The 22,034-nt window shown below is 41.6% G+C and overlaps 2 protein-coding genes across 4 annotated transcripts in view; both read left to right on the top strand.

Moving 5' to 3' along the window:
- The window catches only part of nipbla (NIPBL cohesin loading factor a), a 38,735-nt gene extending 18,950 nt beyond the window's left edge, over positions 1 to 19,785 (top strand). For all 3 annotated transcript variants that reach the window (XM_054773680.1, XM_054773679.1, XM_054773678.1), the window contains exons 19-49: positions 3,932 to 4,163; positions 4,312 to 4,463; positions 4,540 to 4,620; positions 4,708 to 4,808; positions 5,251 to 5,380; positions 5,455 to 5,537; positions 5,652 to 5,784; positions 5,910 to 6,053; positions 6,142 to 6,228; positions 7,659 to 7,879; positions 7,952 to 8,054; positions 8,147 to 8,245; positions 8,322 to 8,468; positions 9,471 to 9,605; positions 9,696 to 9,794; positions 9,878 to 9,931; positions 10,006 to 10,114; positions 10,187 to 10,317; positions 10,406 to 10,546; positions 10,651 to 10,744; positions 10,821 to 10,975; positions 13,527 to 13,617; positions 13,756 to 13,929; positions 14,026 to 14,216; positions 14,327 to 14,434; positions 15,238 to 15,438; positions 15,531 to 15,677; positions 15,768 to 16,135; positions 16,230 to 16,404; positions 18,216 to 18,413; positions 18,502 to 19,785. In XM_054773680.1, coding sequence (XP_054629655.1) covers positions 3,932 to 4,163; positions 4,312 to 4,463; positions 4,540 to 4,620; positions 4,708 to 4,808; positions 5,251 to 5,380; positions 5,455 to 5,537; positions 5,652 to 5,784; positions 5,910 to 6,053; positions 6,142 to 6,228; positions 7,659 to 7,879; positions 7,952 to 8,054; positions 8,147 to 8,245; positions 8,322 to 8,468; positions 9,471 to 9,605; positions 9,696 to 9,794; positions 9,878 to 9,931; positions 10,006 to 10,114; positions 10,187 to 10,317; positions 10,406 to 10,546; positions 10,651 to 10,744; positions 10,821 to 10,975; positions 13,527 to 13,617; positions 13,756 to 13,929; positions 14,026 to 14,216; positions 14,327 to 14,434; positions 15,238 to 15,438; positions 15,531 to 15,677; positions 15,768 to 16,135; positions 16,230 to 16,404; positions 18,216 to 18,413; positions 18,502 to 18,864 — 4,647 coding nt within the window. In that variant the 3' untranslated portion in view covers positions 18,865 to 19,785. The remainder of the gene's footprint in view (positions 1 to 3,931; positions 4,164 to 4,311; positions 4,464 to 4,539; positions 4,621 to 4,707; positions 4,809 to 5,250; positions 5,381 to 5,454; positions 5,538 to 5,651; positions 5,785 to 5,909; positions 6,054 to 6,141; positions 6,229 to 7,658; positions 7,880 to 7,951; positions 8,055 to 8,146; positions 8,246 to 8,321; positions 8,469 to 9,470; positions 9,606 to 9,695; positions 9,795 to 9,877; positions 9,932 to 10,005; positions 10,115 to 10,186; positions 10,318 to 10,405; positions 10,547 to 10,650; positions 10,745 to 10,820; positions 10,976 to 13,526; positions 13,618 to 13,755; positions 13,930 to 14,025; positions 14,217 to 14,326; positions 14,435 to 15,237; positions 15,439 to 15,530; positions 15,678 to 15,767; positions 16,136 to 16,229; positions 16,405 to 18,215; positions 18,414 to 18,501) is intronic.
- Positions 19,786 to 20,716: 931 nt separating this feature from the next.
- The window catches only part of ndc80 (NDC80 kinetochore complex component), an 11,660-nt gene continuing 10,342 nt past the window's right edge, over positions 20,717 to 22,034 (top strand). The window contains exons 1-2 of the mRNA XM_054774830.1: positions 20,717 to 20,799; positions 21,233 to 21,331. Coding sequence (XP_054630805.1) covers positions 20,792 to 20,799; positions 21,233 to 21,331 — 107 coding nt within the window. The 5' untranslated portion in view covers positions 20,717 to 20,791. The remainder of the gene's footprint in view (positions 20,800 to 21,232; positions 21,332 to 22,034) is intronic.

Here is a 22,034-nt window from a genome sequence, read left to right as displayed (position 1 = left end):
AGTTATTAGTAAGCCTCTAGCTTCCTTTTAGTAAGTAAAAACCTTGGCTATGATTCCACTACATTGTCATGTAGACCTACAAAGTACACTTGGAAGAACAAGAGGTGAATAAATGTATTGCAACTGATGTGAAACTGATGAGGGTTAGGATTAAATAAGCTTTGCTTCTTCCTACTCCTTTTTGGACATGCAAAATTGTGAATTGTACTATGTGATGTGCTACTGTTTGACTTATATGCATGTTCAGGATAAATTAAAACCATGAACCATGATAATAACAAGCCTAGTAGTGCTGTACAACTTTTATCCGCAGTCCGCAGTGCCCTCTACTGGTCAACATTATTATTATTATTATTTTCCCTTTTTTTCTTTTTTTTCCTCTACTGGTCAACATTCAAACTGGACACCAACCTGTCTATAGAGGCCACCTGTCTATAGCGGCCACTTTTGCAGACTCCATCTAGTGGCCGCTATAGACAAGTTTGACTGTACACTGCTCAAAAAAATTAAAGGAACACTTCGAAAACACATCAGATCTAAACTGGGGGGAAAATGATCTTGAATATCTTTGCTGATAATAAGTGGGTGATGTATTAGTAACAAAATGATGCCACATAATCTGTTAGAAATGAAAATGATCATCCTATAGAGGGGGGAAATCAAACACACCCCAAAAATGAAAGTGAAAAAATGATGCAGCACACTGGTCCATTTTGCCAAAATGTCATTGTAGCAACTCAAAATGATTCTCAGTAGTTTATGTGGCCCCCACGTGCTTGTACGCATGCCTGACAACGTCGGGGCATGCTCCTAATGAGACTACGGATGGTGTCCTGGGGGATCTCCTCCCAGATCTGGACCAGGGCATCACTGCGGTACCTGGACGCATGGAGGAGATTCCAGGAGACAGGTAGTTACTCCAGGAGAGCTGGACAGGGCCGTGGAAGGTCCTTCAACCCTCAGCAGGATCGGTATCTGCTCCTTTGTGCAAGGAGGAACAGGATGAGCACTGCCAGAGCCCTACAAAATGACCTCCAGCAGGCCACTGGTGTGAATGTTTCTGACCAAACAATCAGAAACAGGCTCCATGAGGGTGGCCTGAGGGCCCGACGTCCTGTAGTGGGCCCTGTGCTCACTGCCCAGCACCGTAGAGCTCGATTGGCATTTGCCATAAACCACCAGAGTTGGCAACTACACCACTGGTGCCCTGTGCTCTTCACTGATGAGAGCAAGTTCAACCTGAGCACATGCGACAGACGTGAAAGGGTCTGGAGATGCCGTGGAGAACGTTATGCTGCCTGCAACATCATTCAGCATGACCGGTTTGGTGGTGGGTCAGTGATGGTCTGGGGAGGCATATCCCTGGAAGGACGCACAGACCTCTACAGGTTAGATAATGGCACCCTGACTGCTATTAGGTATCTGGATGAAATCCTTGGACCCATTGTCAAATCCTACGCTGGTGCAGTGGGACCTGGGTTCCTCCTGGTCCACGACAATGCCCGACCTCATGTGGCTAGTGTATGCAGGTAGTTCCTGGAGGATGAAGGAATTGATACCATTGACTGGCCCCCACGTTCACCTGACCTAAACCCAATAGAACACCTCTGGGACATTATGTTTAGGTCCATCCAGCGCTGCCAGGTTGCTCCTCAGACTGTCCAGGAGCTTATTGATGCCCTGGTCCAGATCTGGGAGGAGATCCCCCAGGACACCATCCGTAGTCTCATTAGGAGCATGCCCCGACGTTGTCAGGCATGCGTACAAGCACGTGGGGGCCACACAAACTACTGAGAATCATTTTGAGTTGCTACAATGACATTTTAGCAAAATGGACCAGTCTGCTGCGTCATTTTTTCACTTTCATTTTTGGGGTGTCTTTGATTTCCCCCCTCTATAGGGTGATCATTTTCATTTCTAACAAATGATGTGGCATCATTTTGTTACTAATACATCACCCACTTATTATCAGGAAAGATATTCAAGATCATTTTTCCCCCAGTTTAGATCTGATGTGTTTTCCAAGTGTTCCTTTAATTTTTTTGAGCAGTATATATTTGTATGTATTAGCAGCTCCAAATGAACTGAAAATTGAAATCAAGCTAAAAGATAGCACGCATCTATTTACCTAACGCTAGTTTCTTTTAACAGTAGCAAAACATTTGAATCACACTTTAACCGTGTTATGAGCAATGAGAGGTTGTGTTCAAAGACACCCCATTATTTACATTGAATTCACATGTGTTGAGTGTATTTTGTGGGATTTCTCAGCTTACTTAAATGCAGCAAATTGGACTTCCCCAGTAAGAGTTCAGAAAGTAATAAGAATATCCACTTATTCTTTGTATTTCTGTTTATTTAGACCACACATATACACATAAAAGTGTTGTTGTTATGTTCAGAGTACAGCTGCCACGATGAATCGATGATTAATGAATTATCCAATTAAACAACCATTTTGGTAATCGATTAATCGTTTCATTTTAAAATGTACTGTAAATATCCTGATTTCAGCTTCTCAAATGTGACTATTTTTTAAATTTCCTTAGTCATCCACGACATATTATCTTTGCGTTTCATGAAGAACAAGGTAGTCACACACATCAGCTTTGACTATGGAAAAGAGAAATCAACATTTTTGCCTCTTGTCTGTGCGTAGAGCGTGCGTAAGAACATTCCCACGCAAAGTATGGGATTATCCACTTGTACTTGTGTGGAGAAAAATGCCTACATTCATGCACAACTCTTACAGTGCGTACACACAAAACCTAGTGGTGGCACAGTGAAACTACAACTAGATATGGCTGTGCCTGTCCAGCAGAGGCCACATCATCTTACTACGTGCTCCACAACTTGACCATCAAACAAGGCGCCGCCCCTCCAGAGCAGACGAGCCGATGCCAAACGCAAAGCCTGACCCTAAAGTTGATTTATTGATTTATTTATTGGTGATGCACATGTAGCAGTCTGTGCCAGTGATTTGTTGATTTGCAGTAGAGTGTTTGTGATGTTTGTCAGTTGATTCTTTGTTATTTTGGTGTGACACTATTTTGGTGTCGGAGAAATTCCTCTTCCTCGCCCCCTTTGCTATGATTTTGGGGAGGGGAAAAGTCCATTCATGCAGTCTTAAAGGGATTGCTGCTAAGAGGCGGAAATTAAAAAGTGATTTAAAAAAAACCAAAACAAATCTGATTAATTGGTTTATCGAAAAAATAATCAAACGATTAATGAGTTATTAAAATAATCGTTAGTGTCAGCCATAGTTCGGAGTGTCCGTGAATGTATCTCGTGGTCGTCTAGTGACAATCAGGAAGTGTCATTCTGATGACGAAGCGACTAGAGATGCATTTGTGAGTTGGAGATACATATATGCTGTCGGAATTGCACCGCTGTGCTCAAAGTGATAAATGACTCTGTGGGGAATGCAACACTGTGCCTCCGTCTATCGTCATAACAGAGAGGGGTGGTTGCCATGATGCGTATGCGTTAATTATGCTAAAATATTGAACGTAATTAATGAAATAAATTAGCTACCTCTGTTAACGTGCTATGTTTGACAGCCCTGCAAATAATTAATAATACATACATGAAATACAGTACATTTCCGCAAATATAAACACACATTATCCCCAGAGCAAGTATTTGTATAAATGTTGGAAAGTAAAAAAAACACGGTACACTCTTGCACTGTCTTACAGCTATGCAGCAAGTGCGTGAATAGGCGTAACATTGCCAGAGAGCTTATTTGTGCAAACTTTAGCAGGCAATGATTAGTTCCACCTCCAACTGGCACTCTTTGAATGCCTGGTACTCTCTGCAGTTGAGTAAAACGCCACCTGAAACTATTTGAGGAAATATGGTATGGACCGTTGAGAGATGTGCATACAGACTTTTGAGGTAAGATTAATTCTCACTCTCTTTCTAACGTCAGGACCACGAAGCTGAAGATGAGGAGAGGCTGTGGAGAGACCTGATCATGGAGAGAGTGACGAAGTCGGCAGATGCCTGCCTCACGGCTCTCAATATCATGACATCTGCACACATGCCGAAGGCCGTTTACATTGAAGACGTCATCGAGCGGGTGCTGCAGTACACCAAGTTCCATCTTCAGAACACGCTGTATCCACAGTATGACCCCGTCTACAGGGTGGACCCACATGGTGGTAAGAAGAAAGGCCAACATGCTTGTTGACCATATCAGAGTGTTTTTCATCTAATAGTTCACGTACCACTTATGGATTAGAGGAGAAAGGTTTTTGAAATGAGAGCATCCCGGAAACAAGTGCTGTACGTTTCTTCTTGTTCCTTTAGGTGGCCTTTTGAGTTCCAAGGCCAAGCGTGCAAAATGCTCCACACACAAGCAGCGCGTCATTGTCATGTTGTACAACAAAGTGTGTGACATTGTCAGCAACATCTCTGAGCTTCTCGAGATCCAACTACTCACGGACACCACCATCCTCCAAGTAAAAAAAAAAAAAAAATCAAAAACTCCTTATGGTCCCCAAGACAAGATATTTTAACATTTTCTGTCCTCTTCAGGTCTCATCAATGGGAATCACTCCATTCTTTGTGGAAAATGTCAGTGAGCTGCAGCTGTGTGCTATTAAACTCGTGACAGCAGTAAGTGTTGTTACAACCACAGAAATTGTACAAAATTGTACAGCTGTAAAGGGAAAGATGTATTACATCACCATTTCCTGTCTCCAGGTGTTCTCGCGTTACGAAAAGCACCGGCAGCTGATTTTGGAAGAGATCTTCACATCGTTGGCCAGGCTGCCCACCAGTAAACGCTCCCTCAGGAACTTCCGGTATTGTGCCATGCAATAAACAAGTGCAATAACCGTACAATAAACCTGTGGCTGATCAACATGTGCATAGCTGTAAATAGTTTATATAACTTCTTGATTTGTGTTACCTTGATTTTGCACTTTCTATGCTCTTGTGTGCTTTTGTACACTGCTTTTGCTGCTGTAAACCTGGAATTTTCCCGTTGTGGGACTAATAGAGGCATATCTTATCTTATCTTTATTAATATGATGATTTTGCACTTTCTATGCTATTGTGTGCTTTTGTACACTGCTTTTGCTGCTGTAAACCTGGAATTTTCCCCTTGTGGGACTAATAGAGGCATATCTTATCTTATCTTTATTAATATGATCTGTTACTATAATGAAAATGACCGTTGGCAGCAATGCTATGTTGCAGTAGAGTTCCATGGCACACTGTAACTGTATGCTGTATTTCTTTAAGGTTGAACAGCTCAGACCAAGATGGAGAGCCCATGTACATCCAAATGGTGACAGCCCTGGTCTTGCAGCTCATCCAGTGTGTGGTCCACCTCCCCAACGACAAAGACACTTTAGAGGAGCACGACAGCAAGGTAAGAATGCTTTTCAATGCGCATAATATACATACTGTCCTTGTTCCGTTTTTTAATTTATTTATTTGTTTTAGGTGGACCAAGATGTGTTGATTACCAACTCGTATGAGACGGCAATGAGGACCGCACAGAACTTCCTCTCAGTATTCCTCAAAAAGTAAACACCCTGCTGCATTATAGTAAAGCTGTTGTATTCATATTTTATGAATGCACTCTGTTCTTCTCCTTGCCTGTTCTGGTCTCACGTTTAGTTTTTCCATCTCTCGCTCAGGTGTGGCAGCAAGCAAGGAGAGGAAGATTACCGGCCGCTGTTTGAGAACTTTGTACAGGACCTGCTGTCAACAGTTAATAAACCCGAGTGGCCTGCTGCCGAGCTGCTTCTCAGTCTGCTTGGAAGACTACTGGTTAGTGTGCCTGCCAAAATATGTCTTCCTTGACCCATGCTTTTTTCCCCTTCATGTCCAATTTATGGACATTTGTCAAGTAGTTTTCTGTGTAATCTTGCTATTGTATGTTTGGCTTGCCACAGGTGCACCAGTTTAGCAACAAGCAGACCGAGATGGCGCTCAGAGTGGCATCTCTAGACTACCTTGGCACCGTGGCCGCTCGTCTTAGGAAGGATGCCGTCACCAGCAGGATGGACCAGACGTCGATTGATCGCATTCTACAACAGGTAGAACAACCCTTTCTCCTTTTGCCACAAGCATACTTAACTGTACATTTGGAGAGATTCATGATATTTCATGGTGGTCTTTTTGTAGTCTCAGGGTGGCGATGAGACCCAGCAGCTGCAGAAGGCTCTACTGGATTATCTAGAAGAGAATGCTGACACCGATGCCTCTCTTGTTGTGAGTTTGCACTATGTTTTCCTTGATTTTGTATCTAAAAAGATGAGCTTTGGCAAGGTGGACGAGTAGTCAGGAGATCGAGGGTTTGAATATCCGTGTGGAGTTTGCATGTTTTCCCCCATGCTCGCATGGGTTTTCTCCGGGTACTGCGGCTTCCTCCCGCATTCCCAAAACATGCAAGTTAGGTTAATTGGAAACTCGAAATCGGGGGTGTCCAAACTTTTTCTATTGAGGGCCACAAAAATGAAAGGATGCTGGGCCATGCTTTGAAGTTATATATTTCAAGAAAAAACTACATCTCAGCTTTGTGATAAATGTGAAAAAGCCTTTTGTAAGTATCAACTTCGTTGTTTGCTCTTTTTCCCCCCAGTTTTGCTGTTCTTTTAATTTTCCAAGTATTTAAAATTTCTTCTTAATCTTTGTAAATTTTCTTCTCATAATATGATGACTTTATTCTCATAATATTTTGACTTTATTCCCATATTTACATTTCCCCCACATAATTCTCCAAAAACGACAACATTGTTTTTCATATTACAACCATAACAAATAAATATTTCAACTGAGAAAAAATATAAGAGAAAAAATATTTTTTTCTCTTAATATTTTGACTTTATTTTTGTAGAATTACTGATCAGTTTTCCCATTTTTGCTGATTACATTTTTGGAATGTACTGCGGGCCAATAAAAAAACAGCCGCAGGCCACAAACACATCTGGACACACCTGCTCTAAATTGTCAATAGGTATGGCTGTGAATGGTTGTTTGTAGGGGTGCATGATTATCGGGCCGATATGAGGGATTATGATGTCATACCGATAAATCTGATAACTTTAAAAAATAACTCAGATAAATGGGGAAAAAAAGCTCAAACAAGGCGAGATTACTCATACTGTGAGAGGGTGAGCAAATCACGTACTTGTTTTCTGTGACGGATTGCAGAAATCCTTGCAGTAACTTTCCCCAAGTTCACTTGTTAACAAACATGACGTTAAGCGTGTGGGACTTCTTCACTGTTTCAGAGGAAGCCATTTTGCCAAATGCTCCTCAAATATTCTGCGATAAGGGGGAAAAAACGCATCAAGCTTTAACACATTAAATCACCTGAAGCCCGGTGCTTGTTCCTGTCGCTGCGGCTTTTGTAAAGTGCAAACAGTTTGCCAGAGACGACCCGAGGGCTGAAGCGATCTATGATTTCATCACGGAAATGATGGCGCTCGACTAGCCATTGTATCATATCACAATACCCGCTTTTGTCTGCTGGTAAACCCCTTGGAGCCGCCACTATTTTTGTGTTTTGTTAATATTAGTGATGTTAGGACAGATTTACATGTACATGTTGTCAAATCCAAACCCATGACCGTAATGAAGACGAGCGGTGGAGAAAACGGATGGGTGGGTGTATATTGATGCCTGCTTTTGCGATCCAGTTTGCCAGAAAGTTCTACATTGCTCAGTGGTTTCGAGACGCCACCACGGAGGCGGAGAAGTCCATGCGCAACCAGAATCCGAAGGATGACGACTCATCGGATGGGCCGCAACACGCCAAGGAGGTGGAGACCACGGGTGAAATTATGCAGCGGGCCGAGAAGCGCAAGAAGTTCCTGCGCACCATCATCAAGACCACACCGGCTCATTTTGCCACTCTGAAGTAAGTAATGTCTCAGTGCTGGACCTTGTGACAGTCTTTTCAGTTTTCTAATATCTTTTCTCCTCTCTCCAGGATGAACTCTGACACTGTGGATTATGAGGACTCCTGTCTGATTGTGCGTTATTTGGCCTCCATGAGGCCGTTTGCACAGAGCTTTGATATTTATTTAACACAGGTAATAATTGGTAACACCTGCCATTCATGTATTTTTATCATGTATTTACTGATTCATGAATTAAAATCACTGTTTGATATTGTATTATTTAGATATTGCGAGTCCTTGGAGAAAGTGCCATAGCTGTGAGGACAAAAGCCATGAAATGTCTCTCTGAGGTAGTGGCCGTGGACCCCAGCATACTGGCTAGGGTATGTGTTGACCTCCATTTTCTCCATTAAGTGTCCTGCTGTGGTGTTTTATGCTGACACTGCTGTGCTTCTGCAGTCGGACATGCAGCGCGGAGTCCATGGCCGATTGATGGACAACTCCACAAGTGTGAGGGAGGCAGCCGTGGAGTTGCTGGGCAAATTTGTGCTCAGCAGACCTCAACTCACGGAGCAGTACTATGACATGCTCATAGAGAGGATCCTGGTAAGTGTTTCTTCATGTACAGTCTGCCCTTGTTTATTGCGGTTAATTGGCTTCAGACACAACTGCAATAAGTTAATTTCCAGGAAGTAGGATTCAATATCAGTAAATGGAATATTTTCGTAGTTAGAGCATAGAAAACCTATTTATGACCTTGTAAATACTGTATTACCCAATATAGTAGATATAATAATAGAAAATAAACCATCTTAGACTCACACATGAGCACGGACAGAGTACTTCCTGAGGTGGCTATTGTCTCATCAGTGTAATGTTACTGACACCTAGTGACCATTGTAGAATTCTGCCGCTTTTTGTGGTTAAAGAGGCACTCATGATGCACTTCAATCGCTTTACTAACAAGCAGAGAACACCTATGCCGTCAACATTCATACAGGAGCTGCTGTCAGCCACTCTCTACACTGCTAACTCGCTGCTAGCACTCAGCTACAGTCAACTCTAGGTAGTTCTTAAATGCGCACACAAGTCACAGACACTTCATATCACGTCTTTTGAATTACTGTACACTGTGACTGTGTACTGTGCGTTGAGTCACTTTAGGAACAGACCCAAATTTGCTCTATGATCAACGGAAGAGTCACGTTTGCGGCATCCTAATCTGTTGTAGTGATACAAGTTGGGACTAGAGGAGTTCTAACCATGAAAGATTGAAAAACACTCTAATACAACATATCCGCTTTGAAATGTGAGTAAAAATCTGTGCTAACCAGAAAAAACTATGCAACACAATAATTTTCTTTGTCACAAATTGGATATGCTGTTTATTTCAGAATGCAGTCTCTGTTAATCTCTTCCCAGCATCTGGAACTGTTACATTTATATTGTTATGCCTGTTGTCATGGAAATCGCTCGGGTTCATGCAGAGTTCACTCTTTATTGTGGTCATATGCTGCCACCCAGTGTTGGAAATACGCAACTGCACACACAGCCATGGAAAAGACAAGACTGTTCACAAGGCTTTTTAAAATGAAATATGGCCCACAGGATACTGGTATCAGCGTAAGGAAGCGAGTGATCAAGATCCTGCGAGACATTTGTTTGGAGCAGCCAACCTTCAGTAAGATCACAGAGATGTGCGTGAGGATGATCCGCAGGGTCAATGATGAGGAGGGTATCAAGGTATGGACAAAATGCTCAACAATTTACTAATTCCATGCAGATTCTTAGCTGCTTGTCGTCAGCCCACCTGATGATGTTTTTTGTTCATAGAAATTAGTCAATGAGACATTCCAGAAGTTGTGGTTTACTCCGACTTCTGCCCATGACAAAGAGACCATGACCAGAAAGATCCTCAACATCACTGATGTGGTCAGTTTCCACTCGCATACTAGTTTCACTTAATAAAATTATTTGTCAGTTATCCCAGTTACATTCTATTTTTTTTTCTCCAGGTTGCAGCATGTCGAGACACTGGCTATGACTGGTTTGAGCAGCTTCTTCAAAATGTAGGTCTGGTATTGTTGCAAAATACACAGAAGCTTCACAGAAGTTGAAGCTAACACGGTCCCTCTTGTCTTAGCTTCTCAAATCTGAGGAGGATGCGTCATATAAACCCGCCAAAAAGGCCTGCGTGCAGCTGGTGGACAATCTAGTGGAGCACATCCTGAAATATGAAGAGTCTCTCGCGGGTTTGTACAGCTTTTAAAGCTTGTTATTTACACTTGACTTTTAAGTTTGTTCTAAATAAACATACCCTGCAGAGAACAAGGGTGTCAACTCGACACGGTTAGTGGCCTGCATCACCACCTTGTACCTGTTCAGCAAGATCAGGGCCCAGCTGATGGTCAAACACGCCATGACCATGCAGCCTTACCTCACCACCAAGTGTAATGTATGTGCTGCATTTCCTGACTTCCCAGTATAAATGCTTTGCATGTGTATTTGCACACCGACAGCTGTTCACTTTGTGTCTTCTGCAGACTGCCAATGACTTCATGGTCATCTGTAATGTGGCCAAGATCTTGGAGCTGGTGGTACCTCTGATGGAGCACCCTAGCGAAACGTTCCTCGCCACCATCGAAGAAGATCTCATGAAGCTCATCATCAAATATGGCATGACTGTATGTTTTTTTTTTTTTTTTTTTTTTTTTTTTTTTTGGTGTTGCCACTACTTGTATCTTTTTTTTTTTTTTTTTTAATGAGATACCATTCCTCTTTTCTATAGGTGGTCCAGCACTGTGTTAGCTGTCTGGGGGCTGTCGTTAACAAAGTAACGCACAACTACAAGTTTGTCTTGGCGTGCTTCAACAAATTCTATGGTGGGATATGCATTTCTCCACTCACATGGAGTTTTACTATGCTGTGAACTCACCGTTGGTGCCTTTTTGCCTCCAGGTGCACTTAACAAGCTGAAGGTCCAGCATCAAGACGATCCTAACAGCACAACGTTGGTAGCAAACAAGCCTTTCCTGCTGCGATCGCTCTTCACTGTGGGCGCCCTGGCCCGACACTTTGATTTTGACCTGGAGGAGTTCAAGGGCACCAACAAGGTAGAGTGAAAGTTTTTAATGGCATTGTCATTTTGAATTAAATCTAAGTAAAGCTGTGACTTAATCATCAATTGGTGAATGAGGAGCACGTGTTCAACACTTTAGAGTACCTTGAAGTTGGAAGAGCGCTTTACAAGCGAAAGCTGAATTTTAGGCTAGGCAAGGCAAAGCAAGTTTATTTATAGAGCACAATTTGTACACAAGGTAATTTAAAGTGCTTTACCGAAAAGAATGCTATAATCACTTTATAAAATCATTCCATAAAATATGATAGCGAAAGTGAACTCAGAGTGCAGATAAAATACTTTCAGTTGTCATATGCACAGCTGAATAGAGCTGTTTTCAGCCTGGATTTGAACATTGCCAAAATTGAGGATTGTCTCATATCTTCTGAAAGACTTTTCCAGATTTTGGCAGCATAAAACTGAAACGCAGCCTCACAGTGTTTAGTCCTGACTCTGAGAACCTGCGGGTCTCACTGAGATGCCTCATATGGCTCCAGCATGTCAGAGATGTGCCGGTGCTTAGGTGCAAGACGGGGGTCGGCAACCTCCATCCATCCATCCATCCATCCATCCATCCATCCATCCATCCATCTATTTTCTATGGCGCTTGTCCTCACGAGGGTCGCTGGAGTCTATCCCAGCTGAATTTGGGAGAGACGCACGGTACACCCTGGACTGGTTGCCAGCCAATTGCAGGGCACATATAGACAAACAATCATTCACACTCACATTCATACTTATGGACAATTTAGAGTCTCCAATTAACCTAACATGCATGTTTTTGGAATGTGGGAGGAAACCGCAGCACCCGGAGAAAACCCACGCCGCACAGGGAGAACATGCAAACTCCACACAGAGATGGGGTCGACAACCTTTACTATCTAGATATCCATTTTATTCCCTTGCCCACTAAAGAACATTTGTCTTGAACCGCAGAACATAACAGCCTATATTTAGCGAATGTAAGTGTTAGTGTTTCTTGCGTCATGCATTTATTTGGTAATTAAATACAAGCCATCAACAAAGTTGAAGTACTCGCTGAGCAGGCGAATGGGAGTGAGCTGTGTAACATTGCTGTTAAAAAAAAAAAAAAAAAAAGGCAACAAAAAAAACTCCACAACGTAACTCAGCCCCTGACCAAAAGAGCCAAGAAGACAGAGCTTTGTCACAGTCTTCCTGGCAAAACACGCATGGGTGTCCAAAGTACGGTAATGCACCTCAAAGCTGGTTGGCACTGAACTCCTGCCACCTGCAAGAAAAAGTACTATGGTGAAGTTAGTTTCAGTTGGACGTTGGATATTCGGCTCCGTAGCTACAGCGGTAGTTTCCCCTCACTGTGCCTGGACTGCTGTGTCATGGTGCCGGGAGCTCGCACGGGTAGTTCCGCTGTATAGTGGCGGAGCTACGTGGCCACCTTTGGACACTCTTCGGCCACCTCAACGGCCATCTAGACATTTCAGGTATCAACCTATTGCCACCCCTATGTGAGTAATGGTCTCACCTTGGCCACCCCAATGAAACATTTCTGGCTCCGCCAATGCTGCTGTAGTCGCTGGTTGTTTATACTAGTGACCGTCAATAAATTACAATTGCGTTGAAGAGAGTTTGTTTAAAAAAAAAAGTCACATATTTTAAATCACACCACAAATTCATCTATAACCATGACAAATGATTAGTCCTACCCTAAAAGTATTTAGCATGCCCGTTTTTTCCAGTTTTATCTTGACTTAGAGGTTTGTTACAAAAGCCAAACAATATTGTTGGTCATGCTGTGTAATAAAAAGGTAAATTCAGCAATACTTTGGTTGCATTCTTTTTAATGCTTTGAAGAGCTATTTTCATAACCATATATATATTCATATATAACCACAAATTCCTGTTTGTAACAAAAGCAAAAAAAAAGGTCGATCGGATCGGCAAGACTATAAAAATATTAGATCGAACGGAAGCCAAACAAATGTGTATCGGGACATCCGTACTATACAGTATATTTTCATAACAGTGGTTTATTTGGTCTCAAAAAATGTTGACAATATCTTTGAGCGTTAATTTGTGGGTCAATAAACCCACCTGCATCGTTTTGTGACTCTAAAAATAAAAGTCTGTTAGTCCCGTCATATTTTTTCATTGTACTTGTGTACATTGTACTTGTGTCTCATGACACCCCTATTAGACACTATTCCCTGTTTTGGTGGTAAAAAGCTGCTTGTTATTCATCTAATGTGGCTGTTTGTTTGTTTTTAAGCCATCTTTGGCTACACAGAGAGCACAAACTTCTTGTTTTTTCCAGAAGGTACAATTGCCACGTGTCTCAATATTTTTGTCCATGTTGTGGGGGGGAAAAAAAAGTCTGCCTCTCTTGGAACAAGTATGAACTTAACCGTAGTAACAACCACACTCTCAATCAGGGTTTCCCAAACTGAAAGTTATTTCAGAGTAAAATTCTTGGCAAAATGTTTTTTAGTGTCTGTTGTTGCTTAAGTGATTGAGGAAACCCTCCACTAATTTTGTCCAGCCGTTGTTTCACCATCTTTTTTGGTGTGCAGGTTGTCATCAAGGAGAAGGTTCTTGAGCTGCTGCTATACTTCACCAAACATGAGGACGAGGAAGTCAAAAGCAAAGCTATCATCGGTTTAGGTAAGTGCCAAAATGTGTAAATATGAACTTTGTAGACGATGATGCCATGTCGCATTGCTCTCGGGTATGAGTTTAAGGTCAAGGATCCTTTTATTCAGACGTGAATTTTGTGTTCTGAACATGTCTTTGTTGTTTCAGGCTTCCTAGTCATCATGCATCCCAGCCAAATGTTTGTGCCAGAAGTGAAGTCCTTGTACAATGGCATCCTGGCTGACAGTGCCTCATCCATCAACCTCAAAATCCAGATCCTCAAAAACCTCCAGACGTACCTGCAGGAGGAGGACACGAGGATGCAGGAAGCAGACCGAGAATGTGCGTTTCAAGACAATACACACCATGCTACATCAATCAATGAATGGGGGGGAAATATATAATCTCTTTTTTTTTATTTTTTTTTTTACTTTGCAGGGAAGAAACTCTCAAAACAGGAGGATCTGAAAGAGATGGGGGACATTTCTTCAGGGATGAGCAGCTCCATTATGCAGCTTTACCTGAAACAGGTGTTGGAGGCATTTTTCCACACCCAGACCAGTGTGCGGAACTTTGCTCTCAACGTCATTGCGCTCACACTGAACCAAGGCCTCATCCATCCGGTGCAGGTAAGGAGTCAGAGCTCATGGCCAGACCGCCCTATCGTCCAGGAGTTCAATTCTGAAATTGACTCCATTAAATAGCATTCATTTATTTTCTTTTGTTCTAATTTGCCAAGTGTGTACCATACCTTATCGCCATGGGAACTGACCCGGAGCCCAGCATGAGGAACAAAGCTGATCAGCAGCTGGTTGAGATTGACAAGAAGTACACAGGGTTCATTCATGTGAGTTGGCATCTTTATCATCAACCTTGCAACTGTTTCATTGTCATGACATTGTTACCAATGCGTATTATTCTTTGTGCTGCATGCAGGGCGGCCAGTGGTCCATTTGCTTTTTTTATTGGCCCACGGTACAATGTATAAATAAAGTGAAACAATCTTAAATGATTTTTCATATGCAGCCCTCAGTGGAAAGAATTTGGACACCCCTGATGTACAGGATTTCCTGATATAGTGACCTCCACTCTGATGGCACTATGCCCAGATGAATTGATGTGTGCTTTGTCCTCTTGAACAAATACTAGCGCCGCTTCAAATAGACCTTTGCTCCTCTGAGGAAAAATGTTGTGGTGCTAAGTGTTTTAATTACCTTTACTGTGATTAAAACCACCATGTGTTGCGGCAGACATCATTACCACAAAATACACGGCCTGCAGAGCAGACATGGTACTGTAAAGCTGCAGTGGAGTTTAATGAGAGAGGAGCATTCTGGAGCAAAAGCTGTTAAATATTTCAATGTGAAAAAGAAATATTATAATAAAAATGCATTTTGTACAAATATAGGGCATGCCTCACCTTACCTTGAATTGATGCCTGCCATTCCCTGCAGTTAAGTACATTTATAGATGCCCCTGACTGCTACATGAGGAATTATGCTATATAGGTTTATTTGTTGTGTGGCTAGTGCTGATGTGGCGCTTTAACTTACCTCCTTTTCTCTTCTAATTATGATGTTTTTATGCCTGATGACTCTTGTGGAAGTGACGATTTATTTCTTTCCTTTGCATTTCTCCTCCCCATATCAGATGAAGGCTGTGGCCGGGATGAAGATGTCCTTCAATTTGCAGCAGGCCATCGAGTTGTCCCGGAGGACCATCATACGAGGCTTCAGGCAGGACGAGACCAGCTCTGCTCTCTGCTCGCACCTCTTCTCCATGATCCGAGGGAACCGGCAGCACCGGCGGGCCTTCCTCATCTCGCTGCTGAACCTCTTTGACGACAGCTCCGTGAGTCTAGCAGACCATTGCTTAGCTAGAGTAATTTGAGCTTGTTTTCATGCATTTGTTCCCCAACACACGCCCTACTTTCCATTTTTCAGAGGACAGATGTCAACATGTTGCTGTTTATAGCGGACAACCTGGCCTGTTTTCCATACCAGAGCCAGGAGGAACCGCTCTTCATCATGCACCACATCGACATCTGTCTGTCTGTGTCCGGAAGCAACCTTTTGCAAACCTTTAAAGAGGTAGGAAATATAATACAAATGCAAGGTACGCATTGTCTATCAAATAAGTACTAAACTTGTAATAATAGTCATTTCCTTTGCCCTGTCCAGCTTTTGCTAAAAGAGCCGAGGCGGAGGGAGAAGAAAGACAAGAAGGAGTGGAAGAGCACATCAGATGGGGAGGATGACGAGGAAAGAATGAACTGCGACTCCCCCAGAACTGACGACGGACACAACGGCGAAGACGAAGACGATGTGGTACGGCGGCCCAAAAAGGCCAGAAAACCAGTAGCAGACTCGGAGAGCTCAGAGTCCGAATCAGACCTGGACGATCTGAATATGGACGATGCGGAAAAGGTCATGAGGCTCCTCCCAGACAATCCCACCGGTCTCTTGGACTTCGCTAACTCCGTGCAAGGAATCCTTTTACTGCTGGTGCTAAAACAGCATCTGAAGAACCAGTATGGCTTCTCGGACGGGTACGAGCTATAAAACATCTTTACAGTTCTCCATTCTAAACTCTTTTCGCAGCATCAGTCTTGTAGCGCTCACCGCATTTTGGTCTTCCTACAGCAAAATCCAAAAGTACTCTCCAACAGAGTCGGCCAAGGTGTACGATAAGGCGGTGAACAGAAAGATCAACGTTCACTTCCACCCTCGACAAACCCTCGATTTCATCTCCAACAACATGGCTCGCGCCACGCTGACGGAAGACGTCAAGAGGCGCATCGTCAAACAATACCTAGACGTAAGTGATTAACATGACTGATGGCTCCTTCCATAATTATATCCTTCCATTGATAATGTTTGCACGGGACGGTTGCAAAAAAAAATTGTGCTCTCGATTCACACTTGCAAAAACATGCAATCTAATTTCTAAATTGCCAAATTTTTCAAAATAAAGTTAAAAAAACAACCACAACACAAGCACTGCCATTTTAGTGTGTGTGTGTTTTCTCGTCCCAGAGAATCACAATCTCAGTTTTAAGCAAGAAAATTACTTAAGAGTTCACTGGACCAGGGAGTGTGTACAGTAATTAACTTAAAAAATGCAACGTGGTACAATGCAGTGTGTTGAACGTTACCTGTAAACAAGAGCATCAATCCACCTTCTGTCAATATGCCCTACATTTTGTCAAATGTGTTGCTTTGTTTATTCCAATTCATTTACTGAAACAAGAAAGACGGCAGATAATTAGCTGCCAATCAGTCAGTAGATCGCTGTGACCAGCACCCAAACAAAGGGGTAAGAAAAACATATTTTGGTACTCTACAATGGAAACGCAATAGAATGCCTAACATACCAAAAACAGTGTTTCCCTACCTTTATTCTGCTAAAACCTCACATCACACCACCAAAGAAAGATCTCACAAAAAGTGTTCATACTGACGTATTGTGTAATATGAATGGCGACAAGTGGACATGCAGCCAAGTTATGAAGTTATGTACCTTCTGCCATCTAGTGGAAGATCATTTCATTGTTCTGCCTGTCATGATGTGGTCTGGCATAGATGGAAAATACTTTATATTAAATAAATATATATAAGTCAGGGGTGTCCAAAATGCAGCCCGCAGCCTTTTATTTATAAAATGAGTCGGGCAAAAGAGCCAAAATGTATAATGTAAAGAGAAAAAGTAGAAATTTTGATGCTAGTAACACAAAACTGACATAAATCTTTTTTTTTCTTAAAATATATGTAACTTCTTAGCATATTATTGGTTTTAGTCGCACCTGTTTTTATTTTCGGACCAATTGAGGCCCTGTCCACACAGGAAACTCCTGTTTTTTTTTGTGGGCTGAAAAAAATTTGCGTCCGCACTGGATGACTAAATAGTCTCATCCAGGTGGGAACAGATCACTGAGTGAAAACGATGTAATACACAAGGCTCAGCTACAGTATGTATGGCACTGTAAACAGACACGCAGATGGAACCACGTGACACATCAAACCATAGAAGAAGAAAGAACGCATGTGCATAAGTCCACCATCTTTTGCTTTCCAAGGCTCATCTAGACTTACGGGAGGTGGAATTAATTACTTCTGGGAGTCATTATGGAGTATAAGACTACTAAATATCAGGAGACTGTCGACTGGGATGAGTCATGCTTGTCGAAATAGTCAGGTGTTATGTTGGTGTGTCGGCAACACTTACGTCTGGTCACGTGACGTCATCATTTCAAAAAGAACTGGGTTGCTTGACTACACGAAAACGACAAGCCGGCATTTTCAGATTTTTCCACTGTGGAAGCTGTTTTAAAAAAATACCTTTTCAGATCAACTAGAACGCCGTTTCCGTGTGGATGAAAGGCTGGAATGGTAAAATACTTCCAGTTTTGACCAGAATACGTTTGCATGTGGATAGCCCCTAAGTGAAATTTCATTTCATAATTTCCCGCAGAACACTTGTTGCTGTCTTGCAGCACAGTGGTTGGAAATCATTATCATCGTTATGATGTGACACAGAGTAGCATCCATTCATGTGCCACATTGAAGAATATATTATAGCAGTTATGGGCGTGACTGTAAAAGACTTTGGTGTTTTGCTATTCGACACAGTTCAAGATGCTGATGGAACATCTGGACCCGGACGAGGAGGATGAGGAGGGAGAAGCATCGGCCAGTGCTAACATCCGAAACAAAGCCATAAATGCCCTACTTGGAGGCTTGGGCTCCTTGTCGGGACCAAGTCCGCGCAATCAGGCGGGACCAGAGACGGACGACGATGACAGCGATGGCGACGAAAGGACCCCAGGGGTAAATGATAGAGGGAAACTCTTGTTTCATAAAGTGTGTACATATCACAGTGGCTTCATTCTGCAATTGCCTTCTCTCCCCTCTAAAGTCCTCTCGGAAGTCAAGGCGAATAGGCGACCCCTCCGATCCCGGCCGCATGAGCGAGACAGTGGAGGTGATGGACGTGATCGCCCTTTGCTGCCCCAAGTACAAGGACCGACCGCAAATAGCGCGAGTGGTCCAGAAGACCCCCAACGGCTACACCATCCACTGGATGGCTGGCTCCTACTCGGGACCCTGGGCGGAGGCTAAGAAGCGTGATGGACGCAAACTGGTGCCTTGGGTGGACACTATCAAAGAGTCGGACATCATTTACAAGAAGATTGCCTTGACCAGCAACCACAAACTGAGCAACAAAATAGTACAGACTTTACGCTCACTGTATGCAGCGCGGGAAGGAGGAGCTAGCTAATGGCTCCTGTGTGTTATTGTTTTGTTTTTTGTCCCTGCTCCCATTTTTACATTATTAAAGTTCTCCTTCTCCTCCTCCACCTCAAGAGGCCGCCTCCAACCACACAGCCAAACTTCACTGGATTCATACCCTCCTCCCTTCCTAATTTTTTTATAAGAAAACACAAGAGGGCGAGACTATTTGACACTACATACTTTTACATGAGTTATTCTTTCAAGAAAAAGACTTATTATAAGACTTATTATAGTAGAGGGACTGCTTATGTTTGTCTGTGTACAAGTGCAGAGGATAGGATCCAGAAGGCATTAAAGGAATAATTGGCTGAAATTATCTCTTCAAAGCCTACCAGAGGAGAACCTGGAGGGAAATGTTTTGTCAACATTGTCATGGGAGTTCCTTCGCTGTTGTGCAGCCGATTCTAGTCTCTCATTTCTATTCCCACTGTATCATAGTTTAACACAACAAAAAACTAAAAATGTTTATATCTCTGAAGACAAAAAACTGTAAAAAAAAAAAAAAAAAAAAAAAAAAAAAGAATAAAACCTTAAGTGAATGTTGGAAAATAGTCTTTTTGATGTTCTTATTAAAGTGTTTTTTCGAGTTTATTATACTACTAGCACCTAATGTTTTTTTTTCTTTTAGCTTTTAGATATTTGAAAGAAAAACCAAAAAAAAAGAAAAAAACAAGAATTTTTATTTTTGTTCACTTTTATTTGTCCATGCTGTACAATGGCAAGAGTCCTCTGAATATAATTTATTCTATTTCAAACTACGCATGCAGTATATGTGGCCTATTGCAGGAGGATATTTTGTAAATGTAGATTTTGTTGTATTAGGTCACCTTAGTAATAAGAGGAAAGGGGATTCATAACCTTTTTGGTGGAACAAATACTGCAATAAATTTTCTACTTCTCTTTGTCACTTGTCTTATCAAAGCGTCAATATGATCTTTGTATTTTCCAAATGATTGTGGATATTCAGGAAGTGCAGCCCCAACTGGACTATATTTTTCTATGAGCAGAAATATCAGCTAACATTAGTTTTCTGTGAACCAGGGGTGTGCAAACTTTTTCCACTGGCGGCCGCATACTAAAAACTGAAAAGATGCAGAGACAACTTTGGAATTTTACATTTTGTAAAAAACTCATGTAGACATGGTAAAATTTTTATATATATATATAAACTTTTACATATTTTATATATTTTTTATAGTTACACTTTTTTTGCTGTTTTTTGTTGTACTTTCTGCTTTCTTCTCTTACATTTTCTTGCAATGACTTTATTCTCCAAATGGTTTGACTTTATTGTTGTAACATATTTTCCCCAACCTAGTTTTCCAAAAATTTTCTTTTTTTTTTTTTTTTTTTGTTTCTCTTAACTTTTACGACTTTAGAAACTTATTTCTTTAATAGTTCAACTCGTGTTTTTTCCCCCTCATAATATTACAACTTTATTCTTCGTAAACTTACAAACTATTTTCTCATACATTTACATTTTTCTCTTATTATTAGGACTTAATATTCTGACAATTACAGCTGTTTATTCAATATTTATTTTTATTGTTCTTGCTTAATTGTAATAAAAACAGAACCCCTTCTTTGAGCATTATACTGTATACTGCAGGATGTCATGACACTCATTTTACAACTAATCTACAAAATCTATTTCTTATTGAACATATTTTTACTCTTTAAACTAATCGGACTGGTCGAGAGAACTGCTCCTTTTTATTCCAAAATGGTTTTAAAAATGTCCCTGAGCAGTCAGTCACATTATCCACTTCCCCTTTCATGCGCGATGAAATTGTTTGGACCAAAAGAGTCGCCGTAGCGCGTGACGTCATCACCCAGCCATTTGTGTCGTTTTGGCGGGGTTTACAGTTTGTTGTTTGCTAGGTTAACTTTCTTTCGCTCTGCGCTAAAGAAAAATGGAGCGGTATGTATCGAAATTAAATGTGACTGTCTGCCTAGGAATACATTATAATTTCCGTTCGCACGACGATTATGGCTTTGTACGACTTGAAGCCAGCCTCACGATTGGAAACTGATAAAATGATGGGCGTAGTTAGTTACGGTAGATGTGTTTCATGTTAGCTAACGTTTTGTTCCGAATGTTGGCAGTTTGCTATGAAATGGGTACATTTTGTGTATTTTGGTCGACTTTAACATGGTTTAGATGAATTTCGGAGGTTCTCAGCTGTCTTAAAAACGATTAAAAAAATAATAATTACTAAAGTTTCGACAAACTGAGCTACCGTTGCGTTTGTGTACGTCAAATAGCGTTGTGTGCAAGTTGTCATAGATGCATGTGTTTTGAATTACTGCTGTACAATTTCCACTTTGTTGATATTATATTTCTGTTATGACAGTGGAAGACTGAGTAGGGCCACAGCAAGCAGGCCTTCAGAACTGCCAATGCGAGTGCAAGACAGCAACAGGATGAGCACGGCGTACACAACACCCCGCAGGTTGGTCCACTCTCAACTGTGCATAGTAGTTAACAAATATAATAGTTAACAAATATGACCTTCCAATATCAAACCATTGTACTAATTCAGAACATTTGTGCTATTATCTATATTACAACAATTCCCAATTTTCCCGACATTCTGATATTTCCGGAATTCTGAATGCCTTTTGATATAACGAGTTCTCGCTACTTCCACATTTCTTGACCGATTGAAACCGTTCCAACATCAAACCATTCAATTAACTCGTACGTATTTTGTCTTTCACGATGTCATAGTCTTGAATAGTCTTATGTATTTTTTTCCTTTTATTATTCCTTTTTTTTTTTTTGCTCATTTTTGTTTTTCCTCCCTCCACCTCATTAGGCTTGGGCATTCACACGCTTTGTCTTCAGACATTGCAGTTATCTAGTTATTTAAAAAGGCCGTGGTGAAAATAAACAACAGTATGCAGCGTAATATAGACTTCACAAGCAATGAAATAGTCAATGTTTTGGTCAATCAGTCAGAGTATTTGATACCCAGGCTAGTGTCAGGCTCGGCTCGATACTAGCGTGATAAACAATATTTTTCAGTTCTCTGTACTTCTCAATAATATCTGTGTTTTTGTTGTTGTGTTGTTCATATTGTTGCATTGTTATTGTTTCTATATTTTATACAAACCCGGTGAATAAGTCCTTGGACGCAGGAGGGCTTGAGGCAT

Source organism: Dunckerocampus dactyliophorus, chromosome 4, assembly GCF_027744805.1.
Source record: "Dunckerocampus dactyliophorus isolate RoL2022-P2 chromosome 4, RoL_Ddac_1.1, whole genome shotgun sequence".
Taxonomy (NCBI): domain Eukaryota; kingdom Metazoa; phylum Chordata; class Actinopteri; order Syngnathiformes; family Syngnathidae; genus Dunckerocampus; species Dunckerocampus dactyliophorus.
The sequence above is the reverse complement of the archived record's forward strand: the minus strand, read 5'-3'. Positions and strand labels throughout refer to the sequence as shown.